General features: G+C 34.5%; 2 protein-coding genes and 1 long non-coding RNA gene across 6 annotated transcripts; 2 read left to right on the plus strand and 1 right to left on the minus strand.

Annotated features, from left to right (window-relative positions):
* Positions 1-10,321: 10,321 nt before the first annotated feature.
* Positions 10,322-13,751, minus strand: LOC105949718 (uncharacterized). Its single transcript, XM_088816037.1, has 12 exons — positions 13,384-13,751; positions 13,185-13,306; positions 12,548-12,725; positions 12,360-12,458; positions 12,176-12,253; positions 12,062-12,091; positions 11,721-11,962; positions 11,389-11,613; positions 11,194-11,286; positions 11,035-11,118; positions 10,578-10,915; positions 10,322-10,464 (listed from the first exon to the last, which is right to left on the minus strand). Coding segments are annotated over exons 3-12 (1,353 nt in total). The 5' UTR covers positions 12,711-12,725; positions 13,185-13,306; positions 13,384-13,751; the 3' UTR covers positions 10,322-10,463.
* A 1,872-nt stretch (positions 13,752-15,623) lies between these two features.
* LOC105950835 (uncharacterized) lies at positions 15,624-18,305 on the plus strand. Its single transcript, XM_088815175.1, has 2 exons — positions 15,624-15,773; positions 16,014-18,305. The coding sequence occupies exon 2, from the start codon at positions 16,029-16,031 to the stop codon at positions 18,303-18,305; it is 2,277 nt and encodes a 758-aa protein (XP_088671301.1). The 5' UTR covers positions 15,624-15,773; positions 16,014-16,028.
* Positions 18,306-20,615: 2,310 nt separating this feature from the next.
* Positions 20,616-22,806, plus strand: LOC148771685 (uncharacterized). Of its 4 annotated transcripts, none has more exons than XR_016030274.1 (5): positions 20,616-20,912; positions 21,692-21,809; positions 21,948-22,029; positions 22,101-22,226; positions 22,317-22,806. It is a non-coding gene; the product is annotated as an uncharacterized LOC148771685 (long non-coding RNA). The 4 variants fall into 4 exon arrangements; XR_016030276.1 differs by having other exon boundaries at positions 21,692-21,785; XR_016030277.1 differs by having other exon boundaries at positions 21,692-21,767.
* Positions 22,807-23,025: the final 219 nt, after the last annotated feature.

The following is a 23,025-nucleotide window of genomic DNA, read 5'->3' on the forward strand; positions in this document are numbered from 1 at the left end:
TAATAAATTTATAGGAATTATTGCGACGATAAATAATTTCGTCGTAAAGTTTTGTCGCAAAATTAAGTTCTAATATTTCCGTTCAATTGGCGTAGTGAGCCAACCGTCTTGCCCAACGCTAATATTCCTCGCAACATCAGCAGGAGCCCAGGACTGCAACGACTTCAGAATTCTATCATCAAGTTCGACTCCCTTCATCTGTTCGACACAAGTTTCCAAAGTCTTGAACACTTTGCCCGGCCCGTTTTTCTCAACTGAGGAAATATGTATTCAAATTTTTCATCACTGGGTTGAAACTGTATTTTCGCGTCTGGAAAAAAAAAAAGAGAAATCGAAAAATACATAAATAAAGATAGAAAAATAATGAACATATCTGAAGATAGAAAAATAATGAACATATCTAAGGGGGAGTCGACGACAACGTCGGTGGTGATGGAAAGAGAGTGAGAGAGGCGGCGATGGTGGTTGATATATCTGAAGATTTTTTTTTTTGAGAAATCGAGAAAGATAACGAAAAAGAGAGAAAGTGCCTTACGCTGAAACGAAGGAGGAGACGGCGGCAATGAGCGGTGATGGTGGTGTAGAAACTATGTGGAGACGGTGGTGGTGTAAAGAGAGAGAAATCGAGAGAGACAACGAACACGAGAAATTAATAAATCACTAATCGAGTGAATCAGCAATACTCATATTCGAACCAGACTATATTGACGTTGATGCTGCTGTTTCAGATCTGGAGAGAAAAAATTAAAGAAACAAATCGAAAATAACGAAGGGGAGGGAAGCGGAGCCGACTACAACGATGGTGAATGAAAGAAAGAGTGGGGAGGCGGCTATGGTGGTGGTGGTGGCCGGATCTGGAAAAAAAAAAACCTAAGATATCGAGAGATATATATAACGAAAAAGGGGAATCTCTGTGTAGAAAATCACGCATCCAACGAAAGGCGGCGAACGGACTGCGGCGGTGTTGTGAAAAAGAGGAATGAGAGTGTCGGTGGTTACACATCTGCAGAAAGAAGAAAAAAAAAAGAAGAAAAAGGAAATTGAGAATGAGAAAGAGACAGAGAGAGTGAGTGAAAGAATGAGATAAAATTGTATCACGTTAAAAACCTAACCACATAAGGGCACTTTAGTCTTATCATGTCTGGTCAGGGGGATCTCACTAATTAAGAATGAAACTTGAGTGTAGGGAAAAGTCTTTAAAGGTCAATTGGGTTTAGTTCAAAATATTTTCCATTTGAGGAGGGTATTGCATATTTCCCATTTGAATAAATACGTATCTTTTTTATAAAAAAATACGTGTATATTATTCGTTGTACCATTCGTTCAATGCACTATAGAGCCCGTTTCACGAATGTAAACTCTTAATACAGTAGGGCTATAGAACGATTTATGTTGAGTTATGAGAAAATTTTACAGAAAGTTCTAACCATGTTAAGAAAATTGAAGGACGAGATTGATAGTAATGTGAGCTTCTACAAGAAATAAGCGAGAATTAAATTATATTCTATTCAGCCTTCATAGATCGATAAAATATGCATTGTAATTTAAGAATTATTTTTATGCATTATTAATTTATATATTATATGGGGCTTTTTAAAAATTTCGAATGTGTATTGTTGGCACCAGATTTCTGTTAGTGAAGATTGAAGAAATCCGCCATACGTGGAAATTAAAGATTGGCAAAGATTTGTTTTCCATGTTTATTTTTGAATTAATTAGAGTCCTATTCTTGTAATATTTTTATTAGGACTTAGATTTATTTCCATGTATTATATTCTAGTTAGGTATCTTTTGTACTTTTCTAAAATAGAAGTAGAAATCGACTAGGATTCTATTACCTAGTTAAATCGATTTCTTAGGGCCCAAGTTAGGTTTAGGGTGGTGATTTCGTGCCTATATAAGACCCTCAACCTCATATGAGTCCTATGGAGCTTTAATAAGAAAAATCCCAGCATAAAGGTTTTGAAGGGTGCAGCGCTGCAGCCCTATCGGCACATCAGGTGTGGCAACAGAACAGGTTTCTTCTACCAAGCCATAAAGAAGATCGGCGTTTCGGGAGAAGTGCTTAAAAGATCTCGAGAGAGGTCGATCCGCCGTTTGAAGGGACATTGGAGGGAGTCCAAGAGTGCGGATGGAGGAATTGTTTTGATTATCAACAAGTTGTAGTCGTGTGCAAGAACGGCATATTACATAAAGAGGGAGTCTTTAGTGTTTTTATTAAGTCCTATTAATGTACACTAAAATCTGAACTAGTTTTTCAAGTCCTCGTGGATGTAGGGTACATTTGTATCCGATCCACATTAAATTCTTGTGTTCTTTATTCTGCTTTTAGTAGATTAGTTACTGTGACAACACAAGAATTCTGTTACCACACCTAATATCGTAACACGTAATCTGTCTCAACAAATGAGTAGATTTCTATAGGCATTGAAAATCAACATGTATTATCTTATAAATTTAGCGAATTATTAATTTAGCACGTTGTCCCCGAGTCGGGGCCGAGAAAATTTATTATTTAAGCGAATTTATTAATTTATCAGGTATTAATTTATCAAGGTTCTACTATAGTTGAAACTCTTTTAAAAGTTATATCAATTTTGTCCTTTATTGTTTTTAATTAGTTAGATGAGAAACAGTTAATGGGAGTGATATTTTATTGATTTCTATGTTTGTTTTTATGTAATCTATGTATATTTATTGCGTTTGTTTATATGTAAGCAATAGTCTAAAAGGATATATAATATGAGACGGAGGGAGTACTATAGTAGTCAATGCCTCTCACATATTGATCAATGGTTTTATTCAATAACTCACAAATGCAAAAACAAGATCGGACAAAATCGAATTAGCATAATCCGGTAATTGCATAGTTCGTGTAAGAAGTAAGATCTCACCATGTTTGAACTTCATGGTTTATATTATGATTTCCAATATAATACTAAGAAATATTAATTGGATTGTATAATTCTATTTGAGGATATCTAACTATTCGGCCAGATTTACATGGCCCAACAAGGCAAGGGCCAATATAGTTGGCCCATACCTGAAAGAGGAGATAAAACTACATGGGATCCGGGCTTATTTGCCCACTTCACTAGATATCGACAAATAACACAAAATATTGAGCCCGCAGGGGTGAGGTTCAAATAATATGCATTGTCAGTGGATGACAAGCAGGGACCTCGACGAGCAGGAGCTCAAGTGTTGTACGCAGCGGAAAACAAAAATTTTATGCAATTTAAACAGCTTTAAAGCACATAAGCACATGCCCGATAATTAAAACAATTAATTGCGTACCTTTGCGCTTCCAGCGAAATATAAAAACAACATACATGCTTTATAATTTAACTGAATTTAAATCAATTAACATGCTCGCGTTTAAATCAAACATTCATGCTCGCAATAAATAAATAATTCCATGTAGTCACATAAAATCATAGAAGAACGAACATAAACATTCTATTTAAACGTATACAAATCAAGAACAATGAATTCGTGAGTTTACCTCTTGAAGCATGAGGTAGGCGCACTAAGCAAGACGAGATTGCTACGGAAACCAATCCGTACAATCCGGGGCAGCAGCGTTTGAATGGCAGCAGCGGCAACACGGGCCACGGCGGCGCGTATGACTCACGCGCGGTCTTCGGGCGGCGCGTGGGGATGCGTGCGGCTTCGGCTCGTGTGCTGCTGCTCGATACTTCGATCTTCGATCTTCCTCCTCTCGGATTTCACCTCGTATACTTTGATCTACTAAACACGTGGCACTATACACGTAATAGTTAGAAATAACGGAAGAAAATAAAGAGGGAAAAGAATATCGAAAGGGATCGGCCAACGGATGGCCGATTCCGGCAAATTTCCGGCGACGGCGCGGTGGCCGAGTGGAGACGGCCGAGCGAGAGAGAGAGAGAGAGAGAGAGAGAGCGGCTAGGGTTAGGGTGTGTGTTTTCTTGTGTGTAAGACCTATAAATCATGTATTTATAGTGTCTTGCATAAAACCTAGCGGGCTTAAGTTGGACCGGGCCCAACAACTTAAGTTCGTTAGTTCTTTACTAGATCGTCTCTCTCCTCTCAATGATCGGAAAATTGTAACGATTACATTTTCGGAATCATTATAATGTCCTCGTCATTACGAGTGCCAAATTTCGATTTCCAACCTTCCAAAAGTGGAAACCCTAATTCAGTGCACTTTCTAAATTTGGAAACTTCCCGATTTAGAAAGTTCACTAATACGTTTGCCTATTCTTTTCCTTTTCTTATTCTCATTCATAATTCCAAATTACGAATGTTGGACCATATCATATTGGCCTCTAATGATGCAAAGATAAACAATTTTACCTTTGACCGTTTATTCAAAGATCTCATGTGCACGAGCAGTGTGACCCTCGATGGTTCAGGTGTAAGCTAGCCGTGGGCCCACATCCCTTTGTGGTCAAAACTCGTCCTTTAGAGTTACGATTGAGATGAAGCTCGTTTCACCTTAATCACCCAACGAATCAAGATTGGCGTCTAGCAACTATGCGTCATGATTCCCTAGATACAAATGAAGTGCCTGCAAGAACCTTCAGATATAGTTAACGTACGGTACGATCCCTTCGATTCATATGTCCCGATTGAACTAGAGGCATTGGTTCATCGAGACCTCTTTATATTTTCAATGACCGTGCGATCGTTCTAAGTGTTGTAATCGTTACGTGCATGACTTAGAGAATCAAATTCTCTAATCATCACTTAGTCAGCTCTAGCCAGAGACTTAGAATGATTACAAAATATCAGAACACACAGGACATCCAAGACTATTCTAGCGATCGAATCCCCGACTACAATGCACAGACCTCCCACTAGATTTCAGACTGCACGAACGCTGGCCCATGGGATGGTCCTCGGTGGAACTCAGGGACAGGTCACGATACAGCTGGTCTTCTAGTGAAGTCACGGTGATTTCTAGGTCATAAGGACTAATGGTGTACAATTATACCATAGATATCTCTACTCGATTATTGGTCATGAGGGAGTTCAGTGAACTCGTCAACTTACGAGCACCCACTTATGCATGCCGATATCACAATACCGTTTACTCATGAGATGCAGTACACATACACTAAGTGCTAGTCTCTTAATGGAAAAGGCCGATATCCTCATTGGTGGCGTAACCCTTCGACTAGGAACACGTTTAACAATTATAATGCTTAAGTAAATATCTCACGATCCTAACGATCAATTACTAGTACTTGTAATAACTGCAAGGACTATATCTATGCTTGTGACAAAGGGACAAATATATAGAATGCCAAGGTCTTTTATCATTAATACGAATAAAGGTTCGTTTATTACAATAATAAATACGAAAGACCACAGCCACATGTTGGCTTGTTGGTCACCTACTCTAACACCAAGAACTCTCCGACAAGCTAGGAGAAGTCTGACTAACTGACAAGTGCCGATCGCAGAGTGACAAGTGCCGAGTGGATAGTAGCTGATAAATGCCGAGCGCCCTATGACGAGTGCCGAGCGGATAGTAGCTGTCGAGTGCTGAGTGCCGAGTGCCAACCGGAAAGTAGCTGACGTGTCATGTGACAAGTGACGAGATGTCGAGTACCGAGCACCGAGCGATAAATGACAAGATCAAGGTGCCAACTCATGACTTAAACACTAATGTATAAGAAATATCTTAGTAACTTAACCACTAAGACTCATAAAATGCCATGCACATAAAATGACTCTACTAACCGGAAATCCTCTTCTATAAATAAAGGGTTCATCACCTTCAAGGTAAGCAATTTTGGTCTTTGAAATACCATTTTTCTCATAAATGTATTTATCCAAATCTTTGAGATGTTCTAACTTGGGTGTCAGAGTGCTAACGCGGGAGCACCTATCCCAACCCCGGTGCTCCCGACGCCTTTTGCAGGTCCACGACAAACAAACCAAATACTGAATGAGCTCGAAGATGCGAATTCCCTGAAGCAGTCAACCCAGCCGCATCACTAACCATGAAGTGACTTGAATGGAAATTGCTCCATAAATTAGATATCTCGTGTAGGCTTGAACATGAACTTGGGTAATTTGTCATTTGAGTTCCCAAAAGATTATTATGTTTTGGTCAAAAGGTTTTTGTAATATTTATTTAATAATTAATTAATTAGGCCCAATCGGATAATGAGTTATTTTCGGGAAATTCTATGCTACACCTGGTGAACATAACCAGGCACCCTAATTAATAAGATTCCCACTACGGGTTCAGTTATGGCCCAATGGGTTTTAGAAATATAATTATAACATAAATAAAAAAAGACACATGTCAAGAAAAGAGCCACCCGGTGAAAATCACCGGGTATAGCATCGTATTCCCCGTTATTTTCAGCCCAATTACAAACTAATTTCCGTTTCCACGTTCGAATTGGTAGGAATAAGTTAACTGACATTTGCTATCCCAAACACTTTTCTGGATTTATTATATGTTTGTTTGATTCTTTCTCCCAACATTGCAATTTTCCACCTAAGTTTCGTTCTTGTTTCAAGTTCGTCGTGGGTTTCGAATTTGTGCAAAGTTGGAGTAACCGATTGTTGTATCATGGAATACTACCAAGAGAAGCTTGTTACAGTATAGACAACCCGTAGAATTTTTTTTAAGGACATTGCAATTGCAAGCCTCGGTCGATTTCCGTTTCCTTGACCAGCAAACATGTGATTGACGGTGAATAATACTCACTTTGGGATAGCCCAATGGCATAAGAGGCCCAAAATATTCTGAAATACTCACTTTGGGCCCAAGCCTAATTTTAAACTGGGGTAAATTACACCCACACCCATGAGGTATGCTTAAATAACTTTAAGGTCCATGTGGTATCGATAATTACACTCACCCCCTTGAAACGTAGTTATAAACTCTTATGGGATAATGCATTAGATAAGTTATTACGATAGAGTTCTAACGGACTATGGGTTACAGGAAGTGGTGGAGATAACAAAAAGTTATTGGTGACTTAAGAAATATTGGGAGAGCCATGTCACCCCATAACTCGCCATAAATCTATGTTATCTCCACCATTAGCTAAAAGCAATAGTCTATTAGAACCCTATCGGAATAATGTATCCAATGCATTATCCCGTTATTGTTTTTAACTACGTTTCAGAGGGTGAGTGTAATTATCGATACCACAGGGATCTTAAAATTATTTAAGCATACCTCAGGGGTATGGGTGTAATTTACCCTTTTAAATTGAGGTTCCGGATGGAGATTTCTTTTTAAGCAATAGATTTGGGAAATTATTTTAGGATAACAATTTTGGGGTGTTGGGAATCTCCCCAATTATTTTCTAGAGGTATTCATATAAATTTCAAAATTAAAATTATTTATAATATTTACCGAATTATATTCATATTATTTTATATTGTAAGATTAAGTATGAAAATTAATATATATATATATATATATATATAGAGAGAGAGAGAGAGAGAGAGAGAGAGAGAGAGAGAGAGAGAGAGAGAGAGAGAGAGAGAGAGAAGTGTAGAAAACAGAAAAATGAAGGATCAAAACTCAAAAATCATATTTTGCAAAAATATGAAGGGGTTAAAATTCATATTTAGAAAATATTACTAAACATTACAAAATATTTTATTTTATAAAATATTAAAACCATTTGAAATAAATAAATAAATTAACCCCGAATCATCGTCTCCATAAACTTCTCCATAGCCACGACTGTCGATCCACCCTTCCTCGCCGCCGCCGCCACAGAGTATTTCATCTCCGTCACTCGGCGGTTCACCTCCCTCCCGGTGTCAGAGTCCATCAGCTCCCTCACTCTCTTCTCCAGCCAGTGGCGAATCCTGAATTTTAATCAACGGTGTTCGAAATTTAATAACAAAGAAATATATAAATAATAAACATGGATTTTTTTTTTAAAATTCTACCGTTTTGATATACAAATAAAAAGTTCTAAAATATCTTTCGAGTGGTCTCATTTCTTGGAAAAAAATCATCACTTCGTCGACACTAACATTATCTAATATATCCTTTTCAATGTACGGCACCAAAATATCATTCAACAATTGATCCCCCATACAATTGCGTAATTCTGAGTTGACAATCTTCATTGCAGAAAATACCCTTTCCACTGATGCAGTTGCAATCGGCAAAATTAATGACAACTTCAATAGCAAGTACACCAATGGATAAGTAATATTTTTTCTCTTTGCAACCAACTTCTCAGCAAGCCTACTAGCCCCCATCATATTTGAAAAGTCTTGATCAGTTCTAACATCTCTAATAAAATTTTCAAGTTGATTTTCAAGCACGATAAGACCACAATCATCAAACTTGTTTGGATAAAATCCAGCTAATTTCACCAAAGCATTTTTCTCAAAAGCAGAGAACGAATTACTTTGATCAAAACACGATATCAAACCATGTAACTCCGTATTGGTATTATCAAAACGATCGTTCAACTCTGAAAGTTGAAGATCTATGACTGTGTAAAGCACCTCAATCTGATAATGATTCAAGTTTGTAATTTGTGTACCTCTTCGGGATACTCTGCCATCTCTTGAGTAAAGTAGAAAATTATCATCCATGTTTAGGACAAGAATGTCATGCTCAACACAAAAGTCTGAAGTTTGTTGCAATAATTTGCTCCAACCATCTTCTCTCAATTCTGGTAGTCGATCTTTAGCAAAAGTAACAAGCTTCATGGCATTAGCAAGGTCTTGGTCTTTTTTTTGCAATGCTTGTGATAAATCATTTGTGATTCCCAAGACTCATCTTATTAAGTGCAAAACAAAGGCAAACTTAAAACACTCAATATTTCTTAAAAGAATTGTGGTTTGTCCACAATGAGCAACATCATCACCATTATTTGCTAAATACTCTAGTACATCAACCACCGACGAGAACAACTTAATCATACTCAAGATTGTGAAATAATATGAATTTCAACGTGTATATCCCGGCCTTTTTAAAGTGGCTTCTTGATTCAAACCACTACCCGTTACAAAATTATCAAAAGAAATATTTTCGCACAGATTTTTCAATTGTTTCTCCCGAAGCAACTCTTGACGTTTACAAGAACCTCCAATAATATTTGCTAACATTGCAAGAGAACCGAAAAACTCACAAAATTGCTTATTCTTCTTAGTAATTTGCACAAGAGCCAACTGAAGTTGATGAGCAAACCAATGGACATAAAAAGCAGACTTGTTTTCTTTCAATATTAAACTCTTCAAACCATTAAACTCTCCTTGCATGTTACTAGCTCCATCATAACCTTGTTGGGTAACGGGCACATGTACGCAGCGGAAAACAAAAATCTTATGCGATTTAAACAACTTTAAAACACATAAACACATGCCCGATAATTAAAACAATTAATTGCGTACCTTTGCGCTTCCAGCGAAATTAAAAACAACGTACATGCTCAATTATTTAACCGAATTTAAATCAATTAGCATGCTCGCGTTTAAATCAAATAACATGCTCGTAACATATAAATCAATTTCATGTATTCACATAAAATCATACAAGAACGAACATACATATTTAATTTAAACATAATCGAATTCATCAACAATTGATTCGAAAGGTTTACCTCTTGAAGCGTGAGGTAGGAGCGCTAAGCAAGACGAGATTGCTGCGGAAACCAATCCATACACTACAAGAAATACTAGTTTTAGCCACCAAAATTCTAGCGACAACGGCGAAATGGTCGCAGAATGTGTATATATAGCCACCAATCATAATATGGTTTCAAAAGTGCAGTTACTTAAATTTCTTTGCGACCAACAAAGATTTGGTGGCTATAAATGGTCACTATTGCTTGTCAAGTCTTGAGCGACCATGAATATAGTCTTTAGCGACTTCTTTTAAAACGGTTGTTGTAAGTAATGTTAATAGTGACCAATCTATAGCAAAACATACAATGGTTGCTATAAAAATTTTAAATGGCATTAACGACCAATTAATTCGGTTGCTAACAGTATTTTCATAGCAAGAATGTAGCTACCAAAAATTAATTGGTTGCAAATAGTCAGTTTTATATTTTTCTTTCCGACCAACTGATATTTGGTGACTATCAATGGTCACTATAATTTAACAATACTCGGGTACTAGTATAGTGACCAAAGTTGCAGCGTTTAGCGAGAATTGTATTTGGTCGCTGTAAATAAATATCAACATTGACCAATTTAATAACAAAATATCGAATAGTTGCTACAAGTCTTTAAAGCGATCTTTAACAAACCAACATTAAATAAAGCAGATAATCATATCATAAAACAAACTCATAGTATTAAAAAAAAATTATTGTAACTCAAATCCAAATTAAGACAATGACCCCTATGAAACATTCCGACAATGTAAACATCAACTGAATTTAAAAATTTAAATCATAATTTGCCTATGGCAATAATGCGTCCCATCAACTAAAACCCACCTCGATCAAATTACTTCTTCATTTCTTGTTAGCTCTGCATTATAAATTATAAAAATAAGACTAGCTTGAACAAGCGCAAAATTTTATTTACAAATAAATATATTATTAGTAACATCATATTTGAATTTATTCTAGTTACGAACTCACCAGTTAGGTACATTTATAATTTCAGAAAAGCTTTTGCCAGTCATTTGCTCCATAAATTTTACTACCGCTTCCACAGTAGTTTTTTGAACAACCAACTGAGACTGAGTGTTCGCCAACTCAGACTGTGTGTTCGCCAACTCTTCTTCTAATCGTGCCCGACTGCTAGAAGCTTCAAAAGTTGAAATAGCATCAACTCCCGATGCTTTTCGATTAAGGCCTTTTGACTTGGCATATGATGAATTTTCCCCTAAAACTTCGATGCAAATTTCTTCTGTGCTCATTTGATGAACGCTATCTGGCAAAGCTCTTTGTTGTTCTCTCAATTCTTTCATTCGAACCTATTTCCAAATACGAGTAACTATATTAGCCATTTAATGGATACAATATTTACTTTTATCACACTAGTAAAATTGATGAAAGGAACTAACAAATAAACTAAAATATGAATTACACTTACACTATTAGCCTCAAAGTTTTTATGTGCCCATCCATTTTTTGCATTATGATATTCAACCTCATACATATCAATATCATCGAAACCCTGTGAGTTAACAACTAAAAGGTTAATTTATGTCTACAACCAAAAATTTCAATGTAAGAAAAAAAAATGACTAACTTTCTCATGTTGATGTGCTGCACGAGACTTAGTTCCCAATTTATGACTATATGTCAGGTTCTTCCTATTGTTTTTCTGAGTACTTGAAATTTTCTGCAAATATTGATAAATAAAAAATAATAATATAATGAAACATTTTTCTAATCAATAAATATCGATTTATTATAACAAAACTTTTATAAAATAATAAAGTACCTTAAATTTTGCTGTCTCCCAAAAATCGCACAACCAAAGCCAATCGTCACGACGATCACCAAGTTTTTCATATATATTTTGCCTAGCTAGTGTCACACCACCTCCTTCTTTCCATTTTAAATAATATTTATGAGCATTTGAACGGAAAGATGAATATTGTTTGGCAAAAGACTTCCAAATGCATTGAACAACATGAGGTTCCTCCAGTTCATAGCTGAGCTTATTCTTTTTGACATTTAGAAAATTTGAAACATTCGAATTAGGTACTATTATATGGCTAAATATAGAGTTAAAGAAAATTAGAAATAAAGAAAATTAAAAACATCACTTACAGTCAACTTTCTAAGAAGATGATCTTTTGTTTCATCCGGGATCTTTGCCCAACCCTCAACTTGCATTGGAGCCTCACACCTAATTAAGACTCCGATCTCAGTTGCATGTTTAGAGCTATGCTCTCCAACGGGCCTGTTTAATCCTTTTGCAATAGTGATTTTTGGCTTCTCCCCCCCGGATTTGCGTTTATATTGTTGGGTATTTAACCCTCTAGTCAGTCCACGACCTCGTTTTTTATTCACTAATCCATATTTAACATAAATAGATGAAAAGACAAGTCAATTATTTATTGTACCAATATAGAATAAATTAGACAAAGAAAAGAATGTCATAACATTACCATTTACGGCATTTTCTTTATCCACTGTATCTGTGGTTGATTCAAGAATTAATTTTGTTACATACAAGATATAAGTAAAAATAAATACCAAAAAACTATTTTAGATAACAATACCTGTAACATCAACTCTATTGTGCTCATTTGACGCATTGGTCATGTGTTGTACCTGAAGATCTTTTGTATGCACTCTAACTGTAAATATTGATTAGATTTTTACTTGAGTTGAGGTAATATGTAAACCTAAAAATTGAATAAACATAGTTTATATATATTTACCCAATTATATAAAAAGAAGTACCTTTATCGCTAGTTTTGGGGTTTATTGCCGGTTGTCTAGTTGAAGAGCTAGAAATATTTGATTTAGTCGGGGGCAAAACTCTCTTATTTTTACTTGAAACTACAATATTCAAAGTACAAAATGTTAACTTAAACTATCTTTTATATATAAATGCAACTAAAATAAAACAAAATGTCAATATCACATACCATTTAAAGTTCGAAGTAAGGAATGCTCAGTTGGCTCATCAGCTATATCATTTGTTGCAGTTAAAGCACCGGCTAACTCCATCTTGCGTTTCAAATTTCCAATATTGTTAGTTGTCTTCAATGCTCTTGATATCTCCATTCTACGTTTGTGATCCATACTCATTATTAGACTTGAGATCTGAAAATAATTAAGATATTGAAATCAATGAAAAAAACTTAAAAAACATGTATCATGTAAACCAATATGACAATGGAATCTTATAATGAGAAATTTATCTGGTACAAACAAGCTAAACTTTTCTTTCAGCTAAAAAAAAAAAAAGAACGGGTCTTGAAAATTTGAATACAACAATTGCTATTGAAAGGAAATAATTAGTAAATCTTTCTTGTTCGACCTGCGAGTTGAGAGTCTTTGTGCATCATAATTTCGTGACCTCTGATACAGTAAATTACCATCAATACATAATTCCTTCAGTTACTAAATTTATAAAGATAAATCATATATAAAAACTTGCCAGATATCTGAAAACAATACGAACAAAGAACAACTATATATGAAGAGGAAATCTGTCTATTCATCTCCTACACATAGTCCTATGTATAAAATTGTGGTGCGCAAAGATGAATCACGACATACCGTTAAAAGTTTTGTGATGCAATGGAAAGATTTATTACTCCAGTAGGTGAAAGAACACGACTTCTTGGTCGCCCGAAAATTTGACGGAAGATCGCGTCCTTGTGTTCCACTGCCCCTTTCCTCTGTTATGTGTTTAGAGCATGTGAAAGAGAGATATATATATTGCGGTAGTAGATTACTGCAAAATTAGAGAAGTTACCTTATCAAATAGTAAATTGCCGCCAATTCCCCTCTAAAAAACACCCTTAGCGCCAATCTTCTTGAGTATTGGATTTGTCGACGGTTTTTTATTATTCTAGGTTGGATTGATGATTTGGATTCTGATTTTTTTTCCATTTTGATGTGAGATTTGGGGGTATTACGGTTTTTCTCTTCCTAAAGAATAGGAATTAGGGCTGGCTTTAGGGATTCTATTGATAGTGATTTCTGAAACTTGGAGATAATTACCGCCAACTCTTAGCGCCAATTCTCCTGTGAAAAGAAAAGGGGGCCTTTCATCCAAATTACCCTTCGATTTCATTCAATCTTGTTCTTGCACTTATATTAGTGTATGTATTATTTTATTATATTATAATATTATGTGTGTCTCTGTACATTGTAATGACAAGATAAGGGGTGTTTACTAAGAGATTTAAGATTTGTTATTTTCTAATATAAAAAAATAAAAATATACCACTCGAAATTTTTAAAGGTACAAAAATATGGAGAAACTTTTTCAATATTTATTCTGAAACAACTTATTATGAATTTTTATATGTAAAAACTTTTTCAATATTTGAATATAAAGTTATAAATAAAAACATGCCTCTAGTATTTACATATAAAAATCCATTCTAACTTTATATATTCAATCTTTTTTTTCCTTTAACTACACATGCTCGAAAAAATTATTCAATTTTTGTACGTGAAAAATAATTTAAATATTTTTTATACAGTTCTTTGATTTATGATTTAAAAAAACTGTCAAAACTTTATGTTTTCATAAAATTCAGAAATTGACCAGTCTTAAGTCTTAATCGAGACCGATCGGATACATAATCCCACCATCGCAATCTAAGCTTCATGTATTTCGTTCATATATTATAATTTATATATATATATATATATATATATATATATATATATATATATATATAATATGTTATTAAATCCAGGTTACTTGATCATATCATTTGGTTATGGGTGATGTTTTACGGGTTTTGTACGTTTGATTGCTCTGCGATTTCAACCACCTGTAGAAATTTATTCACTCTAGCTAAAAAAATGAACTGTAATTTATGTTTTTCAATTATTGATGTGAGTTTATTATTTAATTTTATATTAATCACAATTAAACTAAAAAAAAGTAAAATAAATAAGTAAAGAACGCGAGCCGACTCGCGAGCTCACGAACAATTAAGAATGAGATCAGGATCGACTCGTTAGAAAGCCGGCTAGAAACAAATTGAGTTCGAATTCGAGCTTTCGTAGAGCCGACTCACCGACCTCACGAGCTTTTGCCCCAATCATCCTTCTCATCCATACATTTGACTTTACAAGCTATCACATTTCTCAGACAAGCAGGGGTGTGCACGTACCGATAATATCGATTTTCCGTATTTTAAGAACCGAACATGTCGATTTTTTTCGGTTCGGTGTTAGTCGGTTTTTAGATTTTCGGTTAACGGTTTCGGTATCAATTCGGTTTATTTTTTGTTTCGGTTTCGTCTATCGGTTCGATCGGTTTGGCATAAAACCGATATTTAATTAACAGTGAATTTGGACTTTCATTACACTTGTTTTAGAAAAAAATAAAAAAATCCACAATTAACTAATAAAAAAATGTCACATGGAGGCGTTCGAAGTACAGAGGCGCGAGAGGGGAAGACGGTAAATATTTAAACTATATATGAAAATGACGTTGTTTTGTATAAATCGGTTCGATTCGGGTAATCGGTTCGGCATTTTTTTATTATGCATACAACCGATATATTCGATTTAAAAAAAAAAAATTACCGTATATGCGATTTTAAGTCGGGACGGTGCGTATCGGCTCGGTTTTTTCGATTTTTTGGTTTTTTTCTCACCCCTAAAGACAAGTATTAAGTTTACAAATGGAAAAAACATATATATATATATATATATATATATATATATATATATATATATATATTAACTTTTTAAGTTAATTACATGTTACAAATATATTAGATTTTTGTTCGTTTTTATATTATAAACTAACTAGCAATTTATAACCAAATACGGGCCATCAAACCAATTAGCTTCTTTTTCTTACAAAAGAAAAAACAAAAAGGAAAAGAAAAGAGAGTTAAGACTCTTCATCATCACAAGTCGCAATAGCACACAGCCAAATACCCTGCATCTCGCACCCCACCCTACACCAGAGTCTTCTCAAAACTGAAATTCTCCTCTAAATCATATTTTGGAAAACAAAGGGCATCACCGTTTAGCATCCCAAACATGTACACAATTAATTCACACTATTAGGAGTCATTGGCAGCTGCGATTAGTCGAAATTGTCAGCAGTGGTTGGGTCAACACAGCAACGAGGGTTACGTTTTTTATTGGCACACTACTTCAGGTATACGGGTACGAATAATTAATTTGCAAGGATTGTTTGTTTGAGTAGTTTATATAAGATTTGGTTTGTTTTTTGGATTATCTATGTTTGTCAGACTTAAATTGTGATTGAAATTAGGGGCCCTAAATCTCTGTCTACCATAAACTTGAATAATAACTGATTGCTTCGGTTTCTAAAATTCCAAATACCGACACAACATGTTTTCGGCTATGATTTGACTAAGTTTATCACATTGTTCTTTTTTTCAGTATAAGAAATTGTAAATGGATAAGAGCTGGATTAAGCTCAACGATGTTACTTCAAAAGATTTTGTTAATGGAGTTAAAAGTTTCATGAGATTTGCTCTGCTGCATATTGGGGATAGAAAGGTTATGCGTTGTCCATGTAGCAACTGTCTGAATCAGATTTTGCACCCACCCGACTTGGTCAAATTGCATATCCTCACCAACGGGATGGACATCGATTATGATGAATGGGTGCACCACGGTGAAGATCCCTATGAACATGTGGAAGATGACATTGTTAATGATGATGTAGATAAAACATTCGAGGAAGAAGAGTTGTTAGAAGATTTGAACTTTGGGATGCATAATTTTATTGATCGTGAAAATCCATTGGAGCATCCTGATGATCTCAATGGTGATCAACCAAATAATATGTCAGATGATGAAGTGGAAAATTTTCAGAAATTGTTGAAAGATACACAACGTAAATTATATCCCGGTTGTTCGAAATCGTTGTTATCTTTCCTCGTCAAATTGCTTCATATAAAAGTATTGAATCGGATGACTAATAAGTGTTATGACATGATTATTGATTTATTTAAACAATATCTGCCGGAGGAAGATATAATTCCGTCGTCGTTTTATGAGGCCAGGAAGGTATTAAAAGGGATTGGGTTGGGGTATGAGTTTATCCATGCATGTAAAAATGATTGTATTCTCTTTTGGAAAGAACATGAGCGGTTAGATAGTTGTCCAGTATGCAAAGAGTCTCGATGGAAGGTTAATGATGGCAAAGGAAAGCAAGTTCCTCACAAAATTTTGCGTTATTTTCCTCTGAAGCCAAGATTACGAAGGCTGTATATGTCAAGAAAAACACCATCTGATATGAGATGGCATAAGGATGGGAAAATTGAGGAAGATGATATGATGATTCATCCTGCAGATTCTAAAGCCTGGAAGGATTTTGATGAGCAGTACCCTTCATTTGCTAAAGATCCTCGAAATGTGCGTCTTGGGCTAGCTACTGATGGATTTAATCCTTTTGGTAATATGAATAATTCTTACAGTATATGGCCTGTGGTTTTAATGGTATATAATTTACCACCTTGGCAGTGCATGAAAGAACCTTACTTGATGATGTCCCTTTTGATTCCCGGTTCTCGATCACCTGGAAGAGATATTGATGTCTATTTGAGACCTTTGGTCGATGAGCTGAACGAATTGTGGGAATTTGGAGTGAGAACAAGAGATGCAAAAATTGGAGAATTTTTTCTTTTGCGTGCTGCAATTTTATGGACGATAAATGATTTTCCTGCATATGGTGATATTTCTGGACATCGAACAAAGGGATATTATGCTTGTCCAAGATGCAGCATCCATACTCCTTCACAAAGGCTAAGGAGTAAGATTGGTTATATAGGTCACAGACGTTATTTGCCTCGATATCATCCTTACCGAAAAAGTCTTAAATTCAATGGTGCAGCAGAACAACGATCCAAGCCTATGGAGATTTCTAATGATGATATTCTTTTCCAACTAAAAGAAGTAGAAAATGTCGTGCTTGGCAAGCATTCTATAGACAAAAAGCGAAAACGTCCTTCCCAACCCTCATGTTGGACCAAAAAGAGTATACTTTTTGAGTTGCCGTATTGGTCAAAACTTAAATTACGGCATAATCTTGACGTAATGCATATTGAGAAGAATATATGTGATAATGTGATGGGAACTATATTAGACATTGATGGTAAAACAAAGGATACGGAAAAGGCTCGTTTGGATTTGGAGGATATGGGTATCAGGAGTGAGTTACACATAAGATCACTAGAAGGTGCCAAAGCAAATAAAGATGGTAAAGTAAAGTGTTTAAAGCCGCGAGCAGTTTTTACATTATCCCTAAAGGAGAAGAAAAGTTTTTGTGAATTCTTGAAAGGAGTAAAATTTCCGGATGGATATGCTGCGAATATCTCTAGATGTGTGAATATCAAAGATGGTAAAATAACAGGGTTGAAAAGTCATGATTGCCATGTGTTATTGCAACGTTTACTTCCCGTAGGATTGCGTGGTTACCTTCACAAAGATGTTCTTGATGTTATTACCGAGTTAGCCAGTTTTTTCAGACAATTGTGTTCTCGTAAACTAAACATTGCAGTCCTCGATGATTTGGAAAATAAGATTCCTGTGATATTAAGCAAGTTAGAAATGATATTTCCACCCGCATTCTTTGATGTTATGATCCATCTAGCAGTTCATTTGGCACAAGAAGCAAAGATGGGAGGACCTGTTCACTATAGATGGATGTATCCTATCGAGAGGTAACATATTTATTGAGTTTAATTTTTTTCTCAAACTTTTTCTTTATATGTTGAAGTTAAAACATTATCTCTTTGTTTCCGTTGTTAAATGTGTCTTCGTACTTCAATATTTTCCTATATATTAAATGTTGAAATTCCTTTCGATATTATTACATGTATTTAAGTAGTCTAAAAGGGATGGTTCGAAATAGAGCTCGTCCTGAAGGCTCCATTGCCGAGGCCTATATTGTGAAAGAGTGTTTGACTTTTTGCTCGTTGTATCTCCATGGAATGGAGACAAAATACAACAGAGATGAAAGAAATTATGATGGCGAGGCACATCTAAGTGCAACAATCTCTGTTTTCAGAAGTAAAATACGGACTTTTGGAGAAACGGATTTTTCACAGATGTCCTCTCAACAATATAGTGAATTGCATTGGTTTGTCTTAAATAATTGTGCAGAGATAGAATTATATTTGAGGCAAGTGTATTTTTATTATTATTACAATAGCATTTTAATATTATTTAATTTAGTTATTATTTCTTTCAGAGAGCATGAAGAGAAGTTGAAGCAAGAAAATCCTATTGGTTGGGAGGCTAGGCAAAAGAAGGAGTTTGCTAAATGGTTTGATAATCGAGTAAGATTTCTAAATTATATTTTAATTTTGTTCATTAAATTGTTGTTACTTTTTTTTAACAGTAATATTTTTTTTTTGGAACAACTGTAGTTCTTTATCGAATGTATATTAATTTACATTATTTTGATATTTAGATTAAACAGCTACGGAGTATAAAATCTATCGAAGCTACCGATGAACTTCTTGCACTTGCATCTGGGCCTGATTATCGTCTTAGTAAGTATAGTGGGTGTGTTGTAGAAGGAGTCAAGTATCTAACTAGCAAAAGAGATTCTAGACGAGTGACACAAAATAATGGAGTGTCTACAGATTCTGTTCACAAAGGTAAGATGATCAAGTTTTATGGAGTCTTAGAAGATGTGATTGAATTAAGCTATGTTCATGGTTATCGATGTGTATTATTTAGTTGTAAATGGTTTGATTTGGATCGTCATAAAGCAATTAAAATAGATGGTGATCTTACTAGCGTAAATGTGGGGAAGCTTTGGTACGAAAATGAACCTTATATATTAGCGAATCAAGTATCCCATGTCTTTTACGTCAGTGATACAAAATTAGGTGGGAATTGGAAAGTTGTTCAACATGTACAACATCGACATCTTTTTGACCCATCACTCATCCAATTTACTGCTGGAAAGGAGCCTGATGTGAGTGATGCATATCAACAAGAAAATTGTGCTCATATTGATGTTCAAATTCATGCTCGAGAGATTGGATCGGTGGTTCGAAACGATGAAGCTCCTCTAGAGATTGAAATTGCTGAACAGATAATTAATTCACGTGAAAACATTCACAATGATAAAGACGAAGCAGTAGATGAAGATGAAGAAGATGACACGGTGGTCGAATATTTGACTAGTGATGATGAAGTTGCATCTCATGCTAATATGGATAGTGACTTGGAATAGTGAATCGATTTGTGAACACACGATCACAAGAATCATAGATCTCACATTGTCTGTTTTTTTTTTACACCATCAACTGTATAATTTTTTTTTCTCTGACTTGTGTGAGCAAAAGAGAGCAAATCACTGTTAAGGTCAGGCTATGGGAAGAATTTTTTACTTTATTTTCAATTACTAATGATTTTGTGTTATTGTATTAATAGTATATATAGTTATAATTTAGTATATACTGCACAAATTCACCCATAATATCATTTCCTTTAAACTTAAATATCACACATTAATTTATTATATTTTAAAGACTAAAAATATATTATAGATATTTCCATAAGTTGTATCAAATAATATTAATAGTAATTAAAACAGAAATTTTAAATAACATAATAAAAATTGGAAAACTGTGATAGGTTCATAAATGGAAATTTGCTTGAACTTTACAAGCTGTTAGTGTTAAGTTTTAAAGAATGAAAAAAGTTATATTTAACTTTATAATTAGTCAAATCATTATTTGTGCATGAAACCAAATTAATTATATAAAAATAAATAGAGTACAAACTAAATTAATTGTATATTGAAATTAATAGATTATATTTTTTTTCCACATGTTTTCTTAATTTAAATTGATTTAATCAGTATTAGTTTATGTTGTTTACAAAAGAAAAAAAACGAATTTTCAAAGAAAAATGAAAAAAAATACATGCTACTAATTAATTAACCTAAGAAGGGCCCATCCAATCCATTAGCTTTTTTTTTCTTATAAAAGAGGGGAAAAAAAAAGAAGAAAGAAATTAAAATCAAAGACTCTTCCTCATCCCAAATCACAAATAGCACGCACACAGCCAAAGACCCTGCATCTCGCACCCCCACCCCACACCAGAGTCTTCTCAAAATTGAAATTCTCCTCTAAATCATATTTTGGAACGCGAAGGGAATCACCGTTTAGCATCCCAAACACGTATACAATTAATTCACACTATTAGGAGTTATTCGCAGCCGCGATTAGAATTGGCAGCAGTGGTTGGGTCAACAAAGCAACGAGGTTTACGTTTTGATTAGCACACTACTTCGGGAGTACATGTGCGGATAATGTAAGGATTGTTTGTTGTAATAGTTTATTTAAGAATTTTTTTTTCTTTGCTGATTGTTTAATTGTCGTATTTCTATGAATGAAAATTAGGGCTTTAATTTCACAATTGCCAAAAACAGGACGACGATCTGATTGATTTTGTTTCTATTAATCCAAAAACGAACACAATCGGTTTCATTTGTTGAGCTTTGATCGGTTTTGGTTTCGGTTTTTCAGTTTTGGTCTTATTTTTGTTTAAATTTCTGATTTATTTATTGAATAAGTATTTGGAACTGGTAAAATAAGATAGATAGGATGATAAATTTTTGGCTAACAACTAATGAATTAGGTGACAGTTGCTTCATTTAGCTGTGAAGAAATCAAAACACAAATCTCAGTATATATGTTTTGTTAAAGTTAGTAATAATCTCAATGTTTTGTCCTTTTTTCTTTTTTATATTTTTTTGATTGTATAGAGTAGTCAACTATTGAAATTTCATCAAAGCCCTCAGTCTATTTCTTATAATCGAATACTTTGTTTTGATTAGCTGGAATTGGAATTGGATTATTTTTATCAATGATACACCTATAAATTTTTGGTATCATATGCAGTAACCTTGAATATACCTTGAACAAGGTGTTAAATACATGAAATAGAAGATATTTTCAAAGATGTGCAGTATATATGGGAAACCTGATCACAATAGAAAAGGTTATTATATTGTGTATTGTGATAGCACTTTAGATGTGTTTTATTCTGAACTGAAGAAGACGCCGTTGCTCCTTTTTTTTTTTTTGCAGATTACTCTGAACAGTTGAAGGTCTTCATATGTTGGGTGATAGATTATTTCAAAAATAATATTTGTTGAAGCAAAAAGTTAAGTTCACATACTGGGTGAATTGAAATCACATATATTGTGTATTTTCATTTGTCTTTGACCTTTTTCAAGAATTGTGATTCTTCGAACTCATAAGCTTCTAGTGCTTTCAACACTTTGGTGTGTCTTTTCTTCTTTGTTGAAAATTCACATAATTTTTGTGGTTTATTTTGCTTTAGTAATGAGGGCGTTCTACAATCAGTCAAGGAAATCAGAGAAGTAATCAAAGAATAGGAAGGGGTCAAAGAGGATCTAAATCAGGTAGTGTTACTAGAAAAATGTCGGGCTTCTATCAAGTATATAAAGGTTGAACGATATTGTTGTATGTCAAGCTTGTCATAAGCTTCCATTGGGGGCTCTAAGGAGTTGAAATGACGAAATGTTGAACCAAACAGACTACCGAGCAACTGTAGAATCATGCATATGGTGTGTGGATGGAGACAGCAAAAGCAAAATAGGTAGAAATATTTCTCTGGTGGTAATTGGTTGTTGCTTCCAAAAAGTTCAACTAAAAACATTTATTGACTTCATTTTTACCTAATATGCAGGGATTTCTATGATCCACCGTTACCGCTGTTTTTGTGACTCCCTGTTCTTATCCTTGCTCCTTATCAGCACAAGACTTCCCGTTGATATGAAGGGAAATATTTCAATTATCCTGCAAATAGTAGTCACTCTATTGCAACTGGATTATTTTTAAACAGGTAATTTTGTATTTAACTTATATGTATATTAATCACTTATAGAAAATAGTGTTTCTACCATTATTTGACTTGCAGAACTACAGGCTTTTTCCAAAATTTTTTAATACAATCCGGCAACTTCATCCACTGTTGGTTTTTTTGGCTGCTCTTTGAGTTGGAGCTCCACTTGCTATCAACGTGAAGTCATTGATCCTGATGTTCCTATCCGGAATTGAAGTGTTGTGATTTAGTTTTACTAGTTTTGGACGATGGTTATGAAATGTATAAATGAACAAATATTTTAATCTTTTTACAACTAGTGTTCGTTGTTTCTTGTATAAGTATTAGCAACTTGTTCGAATTGTTTTTGCAACTATTTTTTGGTTTTTAATATGTATACATCAGATATTACGTTAAATCTATTGCAACTAATTGCTTGGTTAAAGAAATATTATTTACCAACCAGAAGGATGTGGCCACTAAATGTATAGTTATAGCAACAATATTAATATTATATTGCAACCATCTTCTCGGTTGCTAAATAAATATTGTTTACCAACCAAAAGATTGGGTC

This window comes from Erythranthe guttata, chromosome 3, assembly GCF_056151865.1.
Source record: "Erythranthe guttata isolate IM_541 chromosome 3, IM_541, whole genome shotgun sequence".
Classification (NCBI taxonomy): Eukaryota; Viridiplantae; Streptophyta; class Magnoliopsida; order Lamiales; family Phrymaceae; genus Erythranthe; species Erythranthe guttata.